We start from the raw sequence: 21,585 nt of genomic DNA, 5'->3' as shown, positions 1-21,585 counted from the left end.
ACTACATCCTTTCTAAACTTGCTCAGGTTAACATGGCACAGCAACAAAACATAGATGGTGGCGCATGCCTGTAATCCTAGCACTGGGGAGGCAAAGGCAGGAAGATCTCTGAGTTTGAGGCCAGCCTGGTGCATTCCAAGGCTACACTGAGAAACCCTGTCTCGAACCCCCTTGCATACACAAAGATGACACAGGTGCAAGCTAGGTTGCAGCTGCTCTGAAACATCCGCCACGCCTTGAAGTGCTGCATTGGCTCCTAACATGGGATCACAGGCGAGAGGTGGAGCAACGCAGGCTCTGCTCCTGGGTCACATCCTTTAGGAGACTTCTCACATTTCCAGGGGTTAAGTTGAAACAAGATGACACAGATTCCCATATTTGTTCAGCAAATATGGCCTCATGGCCCTGATAAGAAGCAGGATAAGAAAACGTGTTTGTGGTTCCTGTAATATTCTATAGTTTCTTAGAAGTCTATGGCCTAGAGCCAGACTGCCTGTGTGGCCCTAAAGACTTCAAGAGAGATTTTTTTTTTCTTTCCTGAGATAGGGTTTCTTTATGTAGCCCTAGCTGTCCTGGAACTGACTCTATAGGCCAGGCTGTCCTCAAACTCAGAGCTCTGCCTGCCTCTGCCTCCTGAGTGCTGGGATTAAAGGTGTGTGTCACCACTATCAAAGGTGGAATTTTAAGTGTTCCTGATAGGCTGGGGGAACTAGCAGAGGCCAGTACAGATCCTCAGTGGAAACCCTGCCCCTGTGGTGTACACTAGGAAAGTGTCTCCTGCATGCTGACCTCTCTTGTCTGAGGTGAAATGTAGCATTGACTGCCCTCCCTCTGGTGCTGTAGTGCACACAGACTCCCAGCTGTGACAGCCCAAACTGTCTAGAGATTGTTCTCAGGGAAAACCTTTTCCAGGTTGACAGAAACACAGCTACAACAAACTGGCTTCGAGCATTTTGTGTGGAGTAAATTTCAAGGAGATGAGCTTCTCCAGGTTGAAAAAAGAAAAGAAAAATCACAGGCCCCAGAGGCCAGCAAAAAACAGGACCTGACAGGACTGCGGTACTATAGTGATCACAGAGAAAACAGTAATGACAATGTTTTATCTAAAGAAATGGAGGGGATTCTTGAACCTATGAGCAAGGAATAATAGTCTGTACTCTTAAATAAAATAAGATGATACCAAGGAATATGAATAAAGTAGAACTTCTAGATAAGAAAAAAAATAATGAAATTAAAAGGTCTCCACAAGCCGGGTGTGGTGGCACATGCCTTTAATACCAGCACTCAGGAAGGTGGAGAGGCAGGCAGATCTCTGTGTGGTCAAGGCCAGCCTGATCTACAAGAGTCCAGGACAGCCAAGGCTACACAGAGTAGCCCTATCTCAAAAAAAAAAAAAAGGAAGGAATCACCTACCAAAAACCCACCACAGTGGTAAGAAAGAAGAAACTATCTGAGGGATGAAATGGAACAGGGGTCACTAGGAGGGCAGTGGAGGAAGGGAACAATTGAGAAAAGAAAGTATAACCTGAAAAAAAAAAAAAAAAGGTGGGTGGTGTTGGCACACATCTTTAGTCCCAGCACTCGGGAGGCAGAGGCAGACAGACCCCTCTGAGTTCGAGGCCAGACTGGTCTACACAGCAAGTTCCAAGACAGTCAGGCTACACAGAGGAACCTTGTCTGGAAAAACCTAAAATAAAATAAAGTGTAAGACACATAAGTATGAGAATGCCATTAAGAAATCCATTATTTGGGCAGGAGAGATGTTTCAGTTGTTGAGAAGCTGGTTGCTCTACCAGAGGCAATGGGTTCAGTTCCCAGCACCATATATTGACTCAGGCATGCATGCAGATATAGCGCTAATACATGTAAGAAATAAATTAGGTGGCTGGATATGGTGGCACACAACTTTCATCCCTGCACTGAGGAGGCAAAGGTGAGTGGATCACTGGGTTTGAGGCCAGCCAGAGCTACATAGTGAGATTCTGTCTCAAAAACAAATAAAACCCATTATTTTAGATAGCAATGTAAAATTAATTTAAAAATCAAAGGCCAAAACAATATTGTTATTAACCTCAAAGTCTATACCAGGAGATGCTAACTATACAGAGCACAGGCAGAGCAAAACACTTTCAGACACAACAAAGTTTACCACCAGAAGACAATCATTAATGGGGGCCATGGGTGTATCAGTAGGAAGATAAAATTCAGGAAAGATTCATTGATAAACACAAGGGTTATATAGCAAGTAAACCCCAGACATTGGTTTTAAGAAAATATTTTTATTTAAATAAAAAAATAAATAAGGTGGTTTTTTTTTTGTTTGTTTGTTTTTGTTTTTTTTTTTTGAGACAAGATTCCCTGGCTGACTTGGAACTCACTCTGTAGGCCAGGCCACCCTCGAACTCAGGGATCTGCCTTCCTCTGCTGGGATTAAAGTCATGCACTACCACATCCAGCAATGAAAAAAACTTTGTGTGTTGTTTGTGGGTTGGGGGCCAAGTGGTTCTTTCTTAGGACTGCTTAATAATTTAGCCAAGGTAACTACAATAACTACAGGGCACTATAGCAGACACCAATGAGGACTGATTTCCAAATCCTAACCCTTTTCATCAAGGAGGTAGAGGGGTTGGGCTCCACCCTTCCCAGCATCTAATAATCTGTGGACATTTTTGAAAACCAGCACAAAGGGCCTGGGTAGATGGCTCAGTTGGCTAAGTGGATGCTGCAAGTACGAGGACCTGAGTTCAATCCCCAGCACACACATCAGAAGCTGGGAGTGGTAGTGCATGTATGAAATCCCAGTGCTGGGGAGACAGAGACAAGAGCATCCTTGGGGCACCCTGGCAGCCAGCATAGCCTAATTAATAAGTTCTAAGCCACTAAGAGATACCTAACATTAATCTCTGACCTCCATAGGTACATGCACACATGAATGTATATCAATCAACATATGCATAACATTAAAACTTGCACACAAAAGTAGTTAAAATAGGAAAATCTTACAGAACACCGCCTAGTAACAGCAGCACTATTTTGTGGGGGAAATGCAAGATGAAAGGGAAGTAATATCAACAGTGGCAAGCATGGAGGGGCCAGGAGGAGTGACTAGTGACACAGGCACTTGTTCATCAGCAGGACCATGTGCCAGCTAATGTTACATCAAGTAGGTATGTTAAAATAAGCAGGCACGCTAGTTTCCATTCAAATAATTAAATGGAGGATGCAGATGGGAGGAAGAAGAAAATCATTTAACCTAAAACAACAACAACAAAACAAAACAGAGTGGGCATAGTGGTACACACTGTAATTCCCACCATTGGAAGGCAGAGGCAGAAGGACCACTGCAAGTACATGAGGTCAACCTAAGCTAAATGGTGAACTCCAGGCCTCTGTAGTGCTGGGATTGCAGGCATGTACCATCATGCTCAGACAACAAAATAGGGCTTAAGGCAAGAGCTATTACTAATCATAAAGAGACAGCTGTCTAATAATAAGAACTGATTCTCTAGGGAAATAACAATTCTGGACTTGGAATCTCTCTTGGAGCACATAGAGGACATAGCTGTCCCTTCAAGGAGAGTGTGCAGACAGCCCGTGAGCCACACAAAAGTGCCGACGGAGAGCGCAGCAAACTCCATCACTGCACTCCATTCAGAATGCCTGAAATAAAATACTCTGGCCACATCATAGGCTGGTGAGGAAGCAGAAGGACTGTCACTTACACACTGCTGGGCATATGACATAACTTTTCAGAAAGACTCATTGTGCTGCCATGTAAAATAGTTTAGTAATTTCTTTAAGGACTAAAATTTGGATCAGTGGTTAAGGTATTTGCTGTGCAAGCCTGATGACCTGAATTCTGCTTATTTCTCATGTCTAACTACTTGGGTTTCATCCTCAGAATATATGTAAAGGTGCAAGAGAGAACCAACTTCACAAAGTTGTCTTCTGACCTCCACATATGCACTGTGGCACATACTTAATTAATATTAATAATTAAGTAATTAAAATGCTTTTAAAAAGAAACTCTTACTAAAATTTTATATGTGAAGGTGCTAATTGTATATGTCAACTTGATTATATTAAGGTATCCAGTTATTTGGTCAAATACTACTTTAATATTATCAAACTAATAATTAAATGGATGGGCTCAGCTGGACAGTGGTGGCACACACATTTATTTGTTTGTTTGTTTATCCAGTATCCTGCCTGCATCTTCTTCTGCAGGGCAGAAGAGGACACCAGATCTCACTATAGATGGCTATGAGCCACCATGTGGTTGTTGGGACTTGAACTCAGGACCTTTGGAAGAACAGCCAGTGCTCTTAACCTCTGAGCCATCTCTCCAGCCCTTTGAAGCACAACTTTAATCCCAGCATTCAGGAGGCAGAGGCAAGCGAATTTCTGTGAGTTTTAGGCCAGTGTAGTCTACACAGTGAGTTCCAGCACAGTCAAGGCTACACAGAGAAACCATGTCTCAAAAAAAAAAAAAAAAATTAACGGGCTCTAAGTAAAACACATGAGTGTCACCAGTTAAGATAAAGGTCTTAAAAGATAAGACTTCCAGGCAAGAGCAGATCTTGCTCCTAAATGGTCATTGAGTTCAAGGTTGCCAAATGCAACATTATGCATCCGACTGTAGACCTGCTTGCACAGGTCAGAGTTGCAGCCTCTACAAACATTTTCCTCCACACAGGATTCCCCTGTGTAGCCCTGGCTGTTCTGGAACTAGATCTGTAGACCAGTCTGGGCTTGAATTTAGATCTGCCTGCCTCTGCCTTCCAGGTGTTGGGATTAAAGGTGTGCACCACCACTGCCTGGCTGAAATTTTTGACTAATCATTATGTGATTACTTTCATTCTATGGAATTCATCTCCCAAATATGAGTTTATTATTTAAGAACATATAACATGTACATGAATATTCATAACAGATGTATTTTGGGTTTTGGTTTTTGAGACAGGGTTTCTCTTATATTTTTGGTTGTGAGTCTAGCCTTTAACAACAGTTGAGCCATCTCTCCAGTCCAGGGTTTTTCTATGTAGCCCTGGCTGTTCTAAAACTCACTCTGTAGACCAGGCTGGCCTTGAACTCAGAGATCTGCCTGCCCCTGCCTCCCCATTGCAGGGACTAAAGGTGTGTGTCACCATGCCCAGTGTTATGGAGGCATTTTCTCAACCAAGGTTTCCTCCTCTCAGATGACTATAGTTTGTGTCAAGTTGACATAAATTTAGCCAGCACAGTATTGATTAATAATACATGCCTTTTTCCATTTATGTAACAGTCATGAAATACCATAAGTGGAGACAAAGGGAACTGTCGGTGGGATCAGGAGTGGAAGATGAAAGGGGAGAGAGAGGCCTTTTAGCCATCAGGCAGTTGAGTTTCATAGGAGGTGACGGTTGCACAAGGCTGTCATGTGATAAGAATTGTGCACACACAAACTGTCATGACTGGTGACAAACAAGCTCCTCAGTTTCTTGGTTTCACTCTGTCCTCTAGTTGTAGACGATGCCAACACCAATGAGGCTAGGGAGGGACAACAGTACTAGGCATAGTCTCTGTAACATGTGAATACAGAATCATTTAAAAATGAAAGAAGGGAGCTGAAGAAGTGGCTCAGTGGTTAAGAGCACTGGCAACTTCCAAAGGACCCAGATTTTATTTCCAGAGCCACATGGTGGCACATAACACCAATTTCAGGAGATCCAAATGCTCTCTTCTGGCCTCCTTGGGCACCAGGCAAATAATAATCCATTTCAAGCGGATAATTTCTAAGGAAATACAAAATCAACATTCAAGAAGAAATAGAACACCTATTTAGCCATATAACCACCAAAGATACTGACATGATAGTAAATAATAGTTTAAGATATTATGCCAAGAGAATGCCAGGCGTGCATGTGTTTATACTGGTAAGAAATGGTAACCTGAGTACTAAGCACTCTCTTTCCAGAAGGTAATTAATTGTAAGAAGTTAGCCTAATCTTGATGAAAGTCAAACAGGGACACTGGAAAACACACGTCCCCATCCTGGAAATGCATGAACTACATTCAACTTTGATGAGTCATGAGGAACACAGGCTGCTATAACATTTTTTCAACATGTTGTAATGAATTAATGACTGAAGAAGAAAATCCATTGCTGCCTCAAAATGTGTATGAAAAGCATAAAGTAAAATCAGAGCCTGGTACCCACATGATAGTGGGAGGAGAGAACCAACTCCAAAAAGTTGTCTTCTATAAAATAAATGTGCTATTAGACAATTCAAAAGATTTGGAGGAAATTAAAATACACAAGTCAAGATGTAAAGAAACAATCTCAACAGGCTGTGTATTGAATGGTTCCTTCCATCATTGTTCTGAAAAAGGCAAAACTACAGAAACAGGAAGAAGGTCAAGGTGCTGGGGCCTCAGATGGTGTCAGTAGTTGGAACCCAGGGGATCCTCCGGCATGACACAGTAACAATGGATCCATGTCACTCTACATTTGTTAAGCACACACAAGAGGTAGCCAAGTATGGTTGTGACTGCATGATGGTATATTGATGTTCATTTGTGGTAACCATTCAGTAACCATGTGCCTTTGATGACAAAGGATGTTATGTGAAAGAGCAGGATGTGGGGATGTGGTCCATTTCTGTGTAGTCTTCTTTTGGGAGGTGGGGAATTTTGAAACAGGCTTGCTCTGTGTAGCCCTGCCTGGCTATTGCTCTGTGTAGCCCTGCCTGGCTATCCTGGAACACTGTAGACCAGTCTGGGCTCTAACTTGGAGACCCACTTGCCTGTGCCTCCTGAATGCTGGGATTAAAGGTGTGCGCCACCACTGCCCAGCATCCTGAGCCTTCTTAATATTGCTATTTATTAAAAAAACAAATGTCAAAAAGAAAAAGAAGAAAAAAGAAAGGATGAAAACCACTTCCATGTCAAATCAATTAATGTTCTTTATTTACTTGTAAAAGAGACCTCATGTATCCCCCAGCCTGTCCCTAAGTCCACGTTTAGGTGAGTCTGGTTTTGAGTTCCTAAACTTCCCTCCCAGTGCTGGAATTACAGGACTGTGCCAACTTGTTTGCTTATTTTTTTTTTAAATTTTATTTTAACGATGGTTTCTGTGCAGCCCTGGCTGTCCTGTAACTTGCTCTGTAGACCAGCCTGGCTTCCAACTCACAGAGATCCACCTGCCTCTGCTTTCCAAGCAGAGATTAAAGGCTGTGTCACCACTTGTTTACTCATTTTAAATAAAAAACTTTAAATCAGGAATTTGCTGTCTTCAGCAGGGTTACTGCTATTGCTGTGATGAAACACAGTAGACTAGCAACTTGGGGAGGAAAAGGCTTATTTGGCTTGCATACCCCAAGTCACGGGGTTTCCCTTCTCCGTGGGACTCCTCTGGGCATGGGTGTTCCCCTGAAGTTCCTTAAGAAATGTTGTCCTCTGGCTTCGGTTTCAGAATTACCATGGCCTTCATTCAATGAGTCTTACTCAATCCCAAAGCAAAGTCCCAATATTTGCTGCTGGCCTCCACAGGCTCTTCATGAAGTCCCAGCAACTTATCTGCTCAGGGGTGTCAAACAAGAGTCTACCCCTTCCAGCTTCTGCTCTGCACTGTGGCCTCACAAGGATTCCCTGGGCCCGCACAGCAAGTCCAGTTAATTTTATTTGAAGGGCAGTTTTTGTGCTCTCTGTTTTTCAGTGCAAGGTAAGAGAACAGTCCCCAGTGAGAGCTATGTCCACCCTATAATACAATCAGGGGAGAGGGATGCAGCCACTAATAGGGACGGGTCCAAGTATCCCAACTCACCTGCAGATTCCACCTTAATTCCTTCATCCTTACTTTTCTAAGTAGTCTCACCAGGACTCTACCACCACATGGTGGCTCACAATCATCTGTAACTCTAGTTCCAGGGGTCCCAATATCATTTTCTCAACTCCAAGTCACTGTACTCATTCAGTGCACATAATGCAGGCAAAACAATCAAACACATAAAATAGACTCATTAAGGCTCTAACAAGGTGGCAATTACAGTCATGATTAATAAGTCCAGCCTTTCAGCTCTGCTACATATGAGCCCAGCTGAGGCCAAAAGGCCAGTTGAGGATAGGAATTTGAGAGTAGCCTGGGCATCATAGCAAGGACCTCCAAAAGTTAATTAATTGATAGACTAATTAATTAGATAAAAAATCCACAGAGTACTGGCTCTGTGATAATCTAATTGGTAGATTATCAATAACACTAAGAGCTGTCTCAGAGACTTCCTCAAAATGAAAAAAAAAAAAAAAAAAAAAAGCCAGGTAGTGGTAGCACATGCCTTTAGTTCCAGCACTTGGGAGGCCGAGGCAGGTGGATCTAGGTGAGCCCAGGATATCCAGAGTTACATAGAGAAACCCTGTCTCAACAAAACAAATAAATAAATATTTAAAAGGGAAAAGAAAGGAAGGAAGGAAGGATGGGAGGAAGAAAAAGAAAGAAAGAAAGAAAGAAAGAAAGAAAGAAAGAAAGAAAGAAAGAAAGGAAGGAAGGAAGGAAGGAAGGAAGGAAGAAGGGCCAAGCAGAGGTGGCACACACCTTTAGTCCCAGCACTTGGGAGGCAGAGGCAGGCAGATCTCTATGAGTTTGAGGCCAGCCCGGTCTACAGAACAAGTTCCATAGCAGCTAGAGCAATATAGAGAAACCATGTCTCAAAAAACAAAACACAAAATAAATAAGCAAAAAAAAAAAAAGTGTTTCACACAATGATTAAAATCTATGAGGTCAAATGGGAAAATGGAGACTGTAACACAAGATCATTTAAATCCAATTAACCAAGATGTAAAGAAATGAAAACTCCTCACATTGCAAGCCTGTCCCTTAGAAGAAATATACATGGAACTTCAGTGCCATCCCTCAAACAGGGATGACTCAGGACACAGGGAAAATATCGGATGTTAGGGTGGACAATGACTCAGCTGATGTTTGTGAAACTTGGAAGCAGGGCATGTGTAACAGGTGCAGTAATCACGGTGAGCATTCCAGGAATACTGCAGTGACTGACAAGCAGAAACTGGGGGTGGGTGGGGGAGGGGGCATTATTGCTGCTAATTTGGACATTTCTGACACACCAATTATAACCATACAAATGACAATAAATAGCTGAGATTGGCCACCTAGAAGCTACTGTTGACCAACTAGAAGGTAGGTTCCTGATGGAAAGCCTAAAAATGAGTTTGTTTTCAATGTTTTGAGTCAGAGTCTTGCTATGTAGCCCTGACTAGTCTAGAATTCATTGCATAGATCAGGCTGACTTGGAACCTGCAGTGATCTGCCTTTGCCTTCTGAGTGCTAGGATTAAAGGTGTGTGTGTCACCATGCCTGGCTGTAAAGAGCGTTGCTAACAGCACTTATGAGTATTGGAAAGCATTAGTGACTAAGAAATTGGGGGAAAAGGATTAGAGTGTGTGACTACTACAGAGCTAACCCCCTTTTAAGTGTGGCCTGAGGTTCTCAAAGTCACTGTGGATCAGAAGCATGTAAATGGCTCTACATGAACATTCTCTAGAATAAAAGCTTATATTAATACTTGTTTACTTTTCAAAGCTTCAAACTTACAGAACTCATCTAAGCCAGGTAGTGGCTCACGCTTTTAATCCCAACACTCTGGAGGCAGGGGCAGGTGAATCTCTGTTGAGTTCAAGGCCAGCCTGATCTACAGAACCAGTTCTAGGACAGCCAGGGCTACACAGAGAAACACTATCTCAAAACAAACAAAAACAAACAGACAAAAAGGAATGTTAGCTACTTAAAATCTTTCATATCTCAACCAAGAACACTTTTAGTATGTGCTTAAATATCAAAGTGGTTGTGATTTAAAACAGTTCAATAATGTGCAAGGTGAACAGTTTTTGGATGTACCACATGCTAGGAAATAAAATTATTTTGTTGAAAAAATAAATATGAGTTTGGCTAATAAGATGACTTAGTGGGTAGAATAATAGCTTCCTGTCCAAGCCTGAGTTCTATTCCTGTATGCTTAGTGCAAGGAGAGACTAAAAAAGTTGATCTCTGACTTAAACACACACACAATTATACACAGAGACATGCAAATAATAATAAAATTTATAAAGTCACCTGAATTTCTATAAACAGTAGAAAAAATATTTAAAAATTTAAGTTAAAAATGTAAAAATACCAATGTACCAGTTGTAAATCTAAGAAAACTGCCTGGAGCTTTAATTATTTGTTTTTGTTTTTATTTTTGTTTTGTATGTGTGTGTGCCTGGGTGCACCTATGTGAACTATGTGTACAGGGGTCTGCAAAGGTCAGAGGGAGTGGTAGATCCCCTGTAACTGCAATTACAGGAGGTTATGAGCCTGAGTGTGGACGGTGGGGACTGAACCTGGATCCCCTGCAAGAGCAGTAGATGTTCTTTTTGTTTGTTCGTTTTTTGAGACAGAGTTTCTTTATTTAACAGAGTCCTGGCTGTCCTGAACTCACTGTACAAACCAGGCTGGCTTGGAACTCACAGAGATATGCCTGCCTCTGTACTGAGTACTGGGATTAAAGGCATGCACCATGCTCAGCCAGTATGTGTTCTTAATTACCATTTCTCTAGCCCCTACATAAGGCCTTTAGAGGAGGTTATTTTTAAATTTATAATTTAATTTTTCAATTTTTAATTATGTGTGTCTATGTGTCTGTATGTGGGTTTCTGCATGTGAGTGCAATACCTTTGGAGGCCATAAGAGGATGTCAGATTCCCCAGGGTTGGAGTTATAGGTGGTGTGAGCCCTCCGAAATGGATGTTGGGAACTCTGATTCTCTGGGAGAGCAGCACACATTCTTAACCAGTGAACCATCTCTCCAGCACCCCAACCACCCAATTTTTAAAAAACAGAACATAGTAGGGACTCACTTATAATTCTAATTACTCAAGAGGATGAAGTAGTATTGTGAGTTCAATGTTAGTCTGGACTACACAATCTCAAACCAAACTTAGCAACCTTATAAAACATAAAAAAAAAAAAAAAAGAAGAAGAAGTAGGGAGAGGAACTTCTTCCCTCAAGTCAAGATGTGCCCTGAAGCACTGGGAATGAATCCCATGGGGTGAGCAGTAGAGTCCTGGAGACCCCAAAACAGAGGTAGGGGTTGGGGACAGAGCACTCTACACACACTGGCCAGGTTGACCAGTGATGCTGGAACACCCAGTTCTTCACACAGGAAAACATGAGCTGGAATTATTTTCTCACATCCCAACACAAACATTATCCAGATGGATGGAAGGCCTGCTATCAGCCAACAACAGGCCTTTAGGGAATATCCCATGACCTCACAGTAACTTATGTAGACATGAGCCCAACCAAGTAATGCTGGAATAGAGTGCAGATTCTTTGGGAGCTTCACTAACTTGCCAGCTTAAACATCTGGTACCCAGGCCACACAGCAAGAGCTTGAAAGTCAGGAAGGCCAGGATGAACCATTACTAAAAAAAAAAAAAAAAAAAAAAAATGAAAGGTTGTAGTCAGAGAGGATAGGCTATGTTCTCTTTTCAGAAGATGCCTCAGTGGTTCTCTCAAATATAGTAACTGCTCAAGCCAAGAATGGACCAGGAAGGCTGGAGAGATGGCTCAGAGGTTAAGAGCACTTCTTCCAAAGTGTTTCTTCCAAAGGTCCTGAGTTCAATTCCCAGCAACCACATGGTGGCTCACAACCATCTATAATGAGATCTGGTGTCCACTGGCCTGCTGGCTCACATGCAGGCAGAATACTGTATAAACAATTAAAAAAAAAAAAAAGAATGGACTAGGAGTCAGAGTGAGCAAAGCGTCAGGGAGACTCAGAACTGCCAGCAGGCTGTTAATGTCTTGGAGCAAAACTTAGCATTTAGTTAGGTCCAACAGAGACCTGTGTTGTGGCTCACAATTTTGCTGTCTACATACAGGCCAGGCACCAACTCCATATGTACTGTCCATTTTGAATACTCATACAGCAGGAAGACCAAACACTGAGAAGTGTGATTGTGTGATCAGCATCTTCAGTGTCAACAGAGCTTACTCTCAAGAACACAATGTGAGTGAGAGAAACAATCTTCAGAAGTATGTTGTGGTGGCCAGCTGGAGTCACCTGAGAGGAGGAAACCCCACTGAGAAGGTGCCTCCTTAGGATTCAGCTGTAGGCAGACAAGCCTGCACGGTATTTTCTTAATTAGTAACTGATGAAAAGAGGGCCCATCTCCTTGTGGTTCAGGATACATGCAAGGGCCACTACCTCCCTGCTACTCTTGGGGCCTTTCCTTTAATTCCAGCACTCAGGAGGCAAAAGCAGGCATGTTCTGTGAGTTCAAGGCCAGCCTGGCTTACAGAGCAGGTTCCAGAACAGCCAAACTACACAGAAAAACTGTCCCTATACAACCATCACCATTCAAAAAAAAAAAAAAAAAAAAAAAGGAAAATACATTATTTAGAGATACATATGGTATATGGTAAAGAAGAGGGACAGACCGACATCTGATTGAAGAGAGTGTTCCTGTAGTGAGGAGGGTCCTCTGCATATGGTCACAGCGGCTGGGTTGCCCAACATGTGAGTACTTATGTACAGCTTCCACTAATGCTATTCTTAACGACTTGACTCTGGGCCCCACCTACCAAGTTACAAAACGTGTCCACATTTCACAAGGCAGCCTTACTCCCCTGAACCTTTGTGAAACCTACTCTCTTCAGAACAAGTAGGAGTTGGACTACCACCCCCATACCCACACACCCACATGGAGTTCAAGATGGAGACTTGCTTACTGTGTATGCCTAGAACCTATCTGTAACTTGCACTAGCACCCAGTAAATATTTGTTGAATGATTGAATGAATTCAAAGAAAAAAAGTCCTTGGGCTAGTGGGGTAGCTCAGTCTGTACAGTGCTTACCAGAGGATGAGGTCCTGTGTTTGATCTCCAGCTCCTACAAAACAAAACAAACAACAAAACTAGGCATGGTGGCCTATGTTTGTAATCCCAGCATTGAGAAGTCAAAGACAGGTGGCTTCCTGGAACTTGCTGGCCAAGCAGCCTAGACTTCTCACTGCCCATACTTCCCCACATACACATACCTCACTTACACATATACTTCCACACCAAAAAATTTTTTTCATGGGGGAGAGGTTATAGGAAAGAGGGCTCAATGGTTAAGAGCACTTGCAGAGGACTCAGATTGATCTCCTGGCAGCTCATAGTAGTCTCTAACTTCAGTTTTAAGAGATCTTGGTGCCCATACATTACATACCCACACATACTTACAAAATTTTTAAAATAGTTATTATAAAAAGAGATTTATTAAGTAAGGTATTGGCGGCACACATCTTTAATACCAGAACTTGGGAGGCAGAGGCAGGCAGATCACTGTGAGTTCGAGCCCAGTATGGCCTACAGAGTGAGTTCCAGGACATCTAAGACTACACAGAGAAACCCTAGCTTGAAAAAGACAAACAAAACCCAAACCAACCAACCAAACAACCAACCAAACAAAATAAACAACAACAAAAAGGATTTATGTTAGGGGGCTAAAGAGATGGTTCAATGGTTAAAAGTCCTGGTTGCTCTAACATAGGGCCCAGGTTTCATTCCCAGCACCAACATAGCTCAAAACTGTCTATAACTCCAGTTCCAAGGGACCTGATGCTCCTTCTGACTCCGTGGGCATCAGGGATGCACAAGGTGCACAAACAGAATACAAACGGGCAGAATACCAATACACAAAATAATAAAATAAAAGACAGTAGGATAAATTATTTTTCTATTTAATTTTTACATTTTTTAAAGATTTATTTATTATTTAGACAACATTCTGCCTGCACACCAGATCTTACTATAGATGGTTATGAGCCACCATATGGTTGCTGGGAATTGAACTCAGGACCTTTGGAAGAACAGCAAGTGTTCTTAACCTCTGAGCCATCGCTCCAGCCCTAATTTTTACATTTTTAATTGTGTATAGTGTGTGTGTGAGGTGTGCACAAGGAGGCCAGAGACATCAGATCCCCTGAACTGGAGTTACAGAAGGTTTTGAACTACCTAATAGGGGTGTTGGGAACTAAACTTGGATTCCCTGCAAAAGCAGCATGTGCCATTAACCCCTGATTCATACCTCTAGCTCTCCAAAAGTAATTTTTAGAAGCAGGAGCAGGAGGAATAAAGGAAGGAAGCCTTGCTGAAGACCTTCTTAGTTGAAGGTATTTCAGCTTCTGAACACACTGAGAAAATTGAGGCAGGGGCAGCTGAGGTCTCACTAGGTCCAGCAGGAAGCCCCAAGCAGGGGTCAAGGAGGGAGGGTGGGAGGCTCTGACTCTAGGTCTCCACATTCCTCTGTTTGAACCAGAGCCAAGCCACACACACAGCACATCTGGAGCCCACCCCACCCGGGGACTGAAGCCACTGCCCCTCCTTTAGCTCTGGCCATCTTTGGCCTTTGTCCTGGCTGCTCCCAACTCTGAGCCTCCCACCCTTCTTGGCAGGCTAATCTGGGGCGTTGGCCCCAGGCTGGGGTCAGAGGCCTTGTCCTGTCTCTAGCTCATCTTTTCAGGTCCTCACTTGCTCATAAGGAAACCCTCTTGGGCTTGGAAGAGGGGTGCTGGCAGGCTGGTGGAGCCCCATGACCATAGCCCTTTTGTACCCTGTCTCCTCCTTTCCTGGCCTCTGGTGCCTCTGCTTCCTCTGGCTTTTCAGAGGTGAAAAAAGAACTTGGGGGGCATGAAATGGGAGAAATAACAGGAAACTGGAGCCTGGTGCCCAGTGCTGACCACACCCAGAGATTCCCTTCTGGAGCCCCACAAGCCCGTCTTTGAAGAGATTGAGTCACCTCCAGGGTTCCTCCCCTCTGGGGTCCTGAGCTGGAAGAAAGAATCCTTTGCTGGGCCTGAAACACCAGACCCTCAGCCAGGGCAGCAATCCCAGAGCTATTGTCCTTGCCAGTTCCTCAGGGATTACCCTGATGCCGCCTGCAGCAAAGGCCATTCTGCAGATCCAGCAGCACTGCTCTGTGGTGGTCTCACCACATGGCTCCCTGCTGCCCCAAGGATAGGAATCTTTGTGCTGCTGGAATTCCCATCTTGCAAGGGCATGAAGTGGCATGGCTCCTGGCCAGGAAGCCCTGCGTGCCTAGTCAGTCTAGCTTGCTGGGTCAGGAGGAGGAGGGGTAGGGTTAGGTCAGAGCCAGTGTCCAGGAACTTCTTGCTGACTAGCCTGCAACACTTTGCCTTTGGAACACTCCTTTTCCTGTAGGATGAGACCTGTGTGTAACTGTAGCCTCCTCAGTTTAGGTCTCTGTGCCTGTCTCCTGAGCAAAGAAGGTAGCAGTGATGGTCAAAGCCCTGAGATAAATTCAGAGATGGAAGCCTCTGCCCCCACTTTCCCTTTTGGTCTTGTATGGTAGCAGGTCATCCCTGCCTTTTCATTTTGGAGACACTCGGTGCGCCTTAGACCAGGGAATCGTCCCTGCAGTTAGTGCCTGCTCCACAAGCAGATTCTGAGCCCCTATGCTATGTGCCCTTCTGAGACTCGACCCAAGACCCAGTAGTTGAAACAGTTCTCTTGGCAAAGAGGTCTGACTTGCGTTTTCCAGGCCAGAAACAAATTTGGTTTTTGAGGGCACAGCACTCCCCAAGCAAGGCTGGTAACCAGCCCATCCAATCCCCAATACCAGGTATCTTTCTCTCAGGACTCCCCAGTTCAGAGCTGGGCACTCCCTATGCTGGGTTGCCTGGAAGGAGAACCGTGACTGATAGCCAAGAGCCTGAGGGAGGGGTGTGTGTGTGTGTGTGTGTCTGAGTCACCTTACACCACTTCAGTCACCTGCGCCTTCGGAAGAGGCAGAGTGGACTTGGGCAAGGTCCCACAGTGGGTGGATATTAATGTGGGCGGGGCCTGTTCTAGGCCCGCCCCACCGCCTAACTCTAGGGCCAAGGCCACCCAGGCCTCCCCGCTGCCGGTTGTCCGGGATCCCCGCTGTGTTCTCCTGCGCGCTTCCATGGCCGAAAAGTTGGTGTCACTATTGCCACCCCTGCTGCTGGCTGCGGTGGGCCTCGCCGGCCTCCTGTTGCTGTGCGTCCAAACCCAAGACGTCCGGGAGCCGCCCGCCCTCAAGGTGCACGCGCCCACAGCAGCGCTAGTCTAGGGAGAGGCTGGCCCGGGGCTAGGGGGTCCTGTCTGGGAATGTGGGCGCGCGCCGGAACGCCCTGCGCTCTCGCAGCAGCGCGGGACCACACGCGCAGTGCCTCCGGCCCGGTCCTAGGTTCAGCACTGCGTTTAACTGCGTTCCCGGGCTGACAGCGACGCTTCCGGAGCGCCACGGCACTGGAGGCAAAGTGGGAATTCCCCTGCTGCGGCTTCGCGATGGAGCTGCCAGCGCGGCGAAGGAGCTGTCGTCCCGCTCCCTTCAAGCGGTTCCCATTTCCCCTGGCTGTGGCAAGAACCTCCACCCCAAGTCCAGCGCCATTTCCGGGCAGCACTTTGGACGCGCCGTTAGAGAAGGGCACTGGTTCTAGGTTCAGTTCCAGATATGGGACAACATACATAGGGGACCTCCAACCCCTCTCAGACCGGTATCTGGAAGGTGACACTTGAAAGAAGGCAAGGAAACTTGCTGGTTGTAAAGGGGTCTCCACCACCAGCCCTCAGGAGCCTTAGCCTAGAGGCTGGCACCTTTAATCTTTTGTGCTGAGTTTCTATGGGGAGTGGACATCTCAGGCTCAGGGACCCAGAATGGAAGTGGGGAGAGCTCTGTAGCCACGCGGATCAGCTGTGGGATGTGGGAGTTGGATCACTGTATCTGCCTGGCTCTGGAGGAGTTCCCTGGTGTGCAGGAGGACTGGAGCAGCCCTTTCCCAGGCTAGAACTGGCACATGCCCCAGGCTGGTGTTCAGCCAGGCTCCCTCAACTGGAGCCCAGCCCCTTAGAGCTGCAAAGAAGGCCCATCTAGCGCTCCCCCTCAGTGCTACAAAACCAACCTCTCCTTGTCCCTGGCTTTTAGGCCCAGGCCAGGACGTGGATTGGAGCTCTACTACAATCAGCCTCAGCCATATCTTACTCCCCCATTCCCGGGTTCAGCTAAGGTCTCAGCACATACAGGCAGAGTGGGGAAAGAAGAGTACTGGTTGGGTTTGCTTCCCTTGAACTGAGCGAAGTTTCAGGTGTGGTCTTGGGACCCTTTGGTCCTGGCACAGCCCTTCAGTTGCTGTGAAGTCTAAGGGTTTCCTCATGTCCCTCAGGCTGATTTACCACTCCCACCCACAGTATGGCATTGTTCTGGATGCTGGCTCTTCACACACATCCATGTTTGTCTACAAGTGGCCAGCAGACAAGGAAAATGACACAGGTATCGTGGGCCAGCACAGCTCTTGTAATGTTGAAGGTGAGTATGGTCTTGGGTTCCTGTTCAGTCTTAGCTTTGCAGGCCCAAACAGTTATTCTCCTCTGCTTGCTGCTAGGTGGAGTTCACTCGAGGAGGCAGGAGTTCAAAAAGAGAGGCTGGGTTCTCTGGACCTGGGAGGGGCTGTGGTTCTGGATAGAAGCCCTGGAGAGCAGGTGGAAGCCTCAGGGTTTAATGGCCCAAGACAAATCTTCCTGGCACCTGTGCCCACAGTCACTAGGCAGGTGGCAGCTTCAGAGACTCTGGGTGGCCTGGGCCTTTGTCTTCAAATTGGGTATCTCTGAAATTAAGCTGGAAACAGCCTCATTGACCTATGTTCCTCCTGGAAACTGTCCACCAAGCCTGGACCCAACTCCTTCTTCCCTCTAGGTGGGGGCATCTCCAGCTATGCAAATGACCCTTCTAGGGCAGGCCAGAGTCTGGTTGAATGTCTTGAGCAGGCACTTCAGGATGTGCCCAAAGACAGACATGCCAGCACACCACTCTATCTGGGAGCTACAGCAGGCATGCGCCTCCTCAAGTGAGTACCTATTCCCTGACTTCAGCAGAGTAGAACTCCCCTCCCTGGGCAAGCTTTCAGGAGTGCCTGGCAGAGGGCATCTGGGTATGAGCTCCATCAGCATCCTCCCCATTCCACAGCCTGACCAGCCCAGAGGCCACAGCCAGGGTGCTTGAGGCAGTGACACAGACGCTCACACGGTACCCCTTTGACTTCCGTGGTGCTCGCATCCTTTCAGGACAGGATGAAGGGGTGTTTGGCTGGGTGACTGCCAACTACCTGCAGGAGAACTTCATCAAGGTGGGCCCTGCAGCTGGCCCAAAGAACTTGGGGTCCTGCAGGCCTTGCTTGCCCACTGTCTAAATGCCTCTACTCTCCTTAGTATGCCTGGGTGGGCCGGTGGATCCGGCCAAGGAAGGAAACACTGGGGGCCATGGACCTTGGAGGTGCCTCAACACAGATCACCTTTGAGATGATCAGCTCATCTGAAGACCCAGACAGTGAGGTCCATCTGCGGCTCTATGGTCAGCACTACCATGTCTACACCCATAGCTTCCTCTGCTATGGTCGAGACCAGGTTCTCCAGAGGCTGCTGGCCAGTGCCCTCCAGGTGCCTCTCCAACCTCAACCACCACACCATACTGCTGCCTTCTGGAGGCAAGGAGGGAGAAGGGACCAAAGGCAAGAGAGCAGAGCCAGGAAAACAGCGCATACTGACTTCAGGGACCTTAAGAAAGGCCTGCTTTTTTCTACAGATGCACACATGGCTGTGAGGCCCACAGTGGGTCAGGTCTCCGTAATAATGTGCCCCTTCAGCCTCAACCAACAGCTAGCTTCTTCAGCTAGGGAAATGGGAGGCAGAGATGACTTAGTGGTATAGAGGGTCAGAAATGGGGGCCTAGAGTAAGGAGGTTCAGGGATCATCCCATAGAATCTTGAATATATGGCCAAAGTCTTTGCTGTTTGCTCAGCAGGTAATGGTTAGCCATGATTGTTTAAGAACACAAAAATGACATTGCCCAAGTGGGATTTATGGACAGTTTGTTGTGCTGCCTCTCTCAAGTGGGGAATTCTATCTGTACTCTGGTTAACTTCCTAGATCCATCACTTCCACCCCTGCTGGCCAAAGGGCTACTCCACCCAACTGCTGCTCCAGGAAGTCTACCAGTCACCATGCACTAGAGACCAACGCCCCCAGACCTTCAACAGCAGTGCCACTGTCAGCTTGTCTGGGACCAGCAATGCTGCCCTTTGTCGTAACCTAGTCTCTGGTCTCTTCAACTTTTCCTCCTGCCCCTTTTCCCAATGCTCCTTCAATGGGGTTTTCCAGCCCCCTGTGACTGGGAACTTCATAGTAAGTCTGGGTCGATGGCTGTCAGGGCAGGAGGCCCTAAGCATCTGGGGTCTGGTGATAGTATGACTGCACACTGTTTTCTCCCACAGGCATTTTCTGCTTTCTACTATATTGTGGACTTCCTGAAGACAGTGATGGGGCTGCCTGTGGGAACCCTACAGCAGCTGGAGGCAGCCACAGAAATAATCTGCAACCAGACTTGGGCTGAGGTGAGGCCTGTCCCTCAAATTCTCCATGGCTGTGCAGAAGGCTTTCCCATTCAATTGCTCTCTATATAGAGAGACTCAGTCATTTTGGAATGCTGACTGTAATAGATAGACTCAAGGAATGGCCAGGCTGATGTGGGGATAAGCTAGAATTTCAGCAGACTCCTCAGGGCCCAATTCTACAATTAAGGTCTGGAGAACAAGTGGGACAGGCTCTGTGGCCAAAGGGAGCTCGAAGCAGACACGGACAGAAAGGCAGGTTCCTAGGACAGAGTGTGGAAAAGAATGTCTCACCAGTGGGAAAGGGATACTCAAGAAAGACTTAGAAGGGTTTGGGTTATGCCTGGAGGAACTGAAGATGGCACCAGATTTCTGGCTGAACATTAGGTCCAGGTAAGAAAGAATAGAGAGATCTGGATAGCTGGAGTGTGAGCTGGCTACCATGTTTCCTGGAGAAATAAGTCCCCTTAATCTTTAGCATCCACAAAGGTCTCAGAAAAGTGGGGCCAGTAGGTCATAAGGCAACACTTAACCCTGGATCTCCATTTCTTTGATTATGAAGCAAGGATGCGACTACCCTCTATTTCCTAGTGACCATCCTCGCTCTCCTCTCCATCTGGCTGTTCGGAGGGGAGGGCATAGGTCTTCCAGCAGTCATGTGGTCTGCCTGGAAAGGGCGTCTTGGATGGACTAGGGTTTTCTGTGTATTTCCAGCCCTTATGCCTTTCTTGGCCTGAACTGTAAGGAAGGTGCTATACCTCGAGGGTCATAGCTCCTTGTGGCCGTGAACCTAAGCTTGTCACTTTCTTTTTTTAGCTTCAGGCCCGAGTGCCAAGGCAGGACACCCGCCTGGCTGACTACTGCGCGGGAGCCATGTTCATACATCAGCTACTGAGCCGTGGCTACGGCTTCGACGAGCGCTCTTTCAAGAGAGTGGTCTTCCAAAAGAAAGTGGGTAACTGGCAAGGTCAGAGGATTCGGGGTGCGGCCTTTTGGAGGCTGATGTCACGCTCCCTTTTAGGCCGCAGACACAGCTATCGGTTGGGCGCTGGGCTACATGCTGAATTTAACCAACCTGATTCCCGCTGACCTCCCGGGACGACGTAAGGGAACTCACTTCAGCTCCTGGGTCGCTCTCCTTCTGCTCTTTGCGGTCCTGATCTTGGCGGCGCTGATCCTGCTCTTGCGCCAGGTGCGCTCTGCCAAGTCCCCAGGCGCCCTCTAGGGGCGCACTGGGAGCTGCTCCCAACTCTGTATTATTCCTCTCCCAGTGCATCTTGGACCCCGAAATAACCTGGGACTAGACATTCCGATATCTACCTTTACAGAAAGCCCAGGTGCCTCCCTCCCCCCTGCAGTTCCCTCCAGCCCTGAGCTCGCAATTAATTCTCCCCTTTCTCTCTTCCTGAGGTGTCAGATTTTTTAGCCTGCGATTCATGGTGAGGTTCATTCAGATTGTCAGTGCCCTGGTAACTTCCTGTCTGTAGTCTGGAGGCAAGCATCAGAACCTGCAGGCTAGGAGTCAGTTCAATACCTGCTTGTAAAAAATTTTGTAATAAAAGATTTTTCCTAGAGCAGTGAAGTGTTTATAGGATGGCACATCTTTCCATTGCCGGTTCCTCCTTCCAGCTGTGTTGGTTATTCAGATAAAACCTGCTTCCAAGATACTGACTTCTCTTGCTTCCTTCCTTTCCGTACCAGACCTGAGGCAATGAAAGCACTCCCCTACACTGGTTTGGGGTTTTCCCAGAGTCTGAGTCTTCTCTGACTGACAGAAACCTTACAAACCTCAGGCCCCCCTTGATGACATTGGTAGGAACTGAGGCTGTATCCCAAGTTTTTTTTTTCAACTGCAGCAGAGTGTCTTGAAGTGTCAGCAGCCCTGCAAAGTCAGAACCTGCATCCACAGCCTAAGATTCTGTGTTCTCTAGGTGGAAAAGCATGGCCTTGGTAGGCCTTTTTTATGAGAAATGAGCTCAGACACTAATTACTGTTCAGTAAGTCAGTGCCTTAAGGGCTGGGTTGGGGGAGGTCCTTGTTTTACACACACACACACACACACACACACACACAGTCATTCTTTAACATGTTTTGCAAACCTGCAACTACCAACCTCCACTTTGACTCTGTGAGCC

General features: G+C 46.3%; 1 protein-coding gene across 1 annotated transcript; it reads left to right on the top strand.

The window, feature by feature from the left end:
* The first annotated feature begins 15,889 nt into the window (after positions 1–15,889).
* On the top strand, positions 15,890–21,117 carry Entpd2 (ectonucleoside triphosphate diphosphohydrolase 2). The gene is made up of 9 exons (XM_021651149.2): positions 15,890–16,107; positions 17,256–17,373; positions 17,761–17,911; positions 18,031–18,190; positions 18,273–18,500; positions 18,990–19,244; positions 19,334–19,453; positions 20,267–20,401; positions 20,472–21,117. Exons 1-9 carry the CDS (start codon positions 15,991–15,993, stop codon positions 20,673–20,675), a joined length of 1,488 nt encoding a protein of 495 aa, XP_021506824.1. The 5' UTR covers positions 15,890–15,990; the 3' UTR covers positions 20,676–21,117.
* Positions 21,118–21,585: the final 468 nt, after the last annotated feature.

Source organism: Meriones unguiculatus, chromosome 8 (genome assembly GCF_030254825.1).
Source record: "Meriones unguiculatus strain TT.TT164.6M chromosome 8, Bangor_MerUng_6.1, whole genome shotgun sequence".
NCBI lineage: Eukaryota > Metazoa > Chordata > Mammalia > Rodentia > Muridae > Meriones > Meriones unguiculatus.
The sequence above is the reverse complement of the archived record's forward strand: the minus strand, read 5'-3'. Positions and strand labels throughout refer to the sequence as shown.

Coding starts and splice junctions, on each gene's coding strand:
- Entpd2 (XM_021651149.2), top strand. CDS start 15,991: ATGGCCGAAAAGTTGGTGTCACTATTGCCACCCCTGCTGCTGGCTGCG. Junction 18,191..18,272: donor TGCAGGAGAACTTCATCAAG/GTGGGCCCTGCA, acceptor TACTCTCCTTAG/TATGCCTGGGTGGGCCGGTG. Junction 19,245..19,333: donor CTGTGACTGGGAACTTCATA/GTAAGTCTGGGT, acceptor TTTCTCCCACAG/GCATTTTCTGCTTTCTACTA.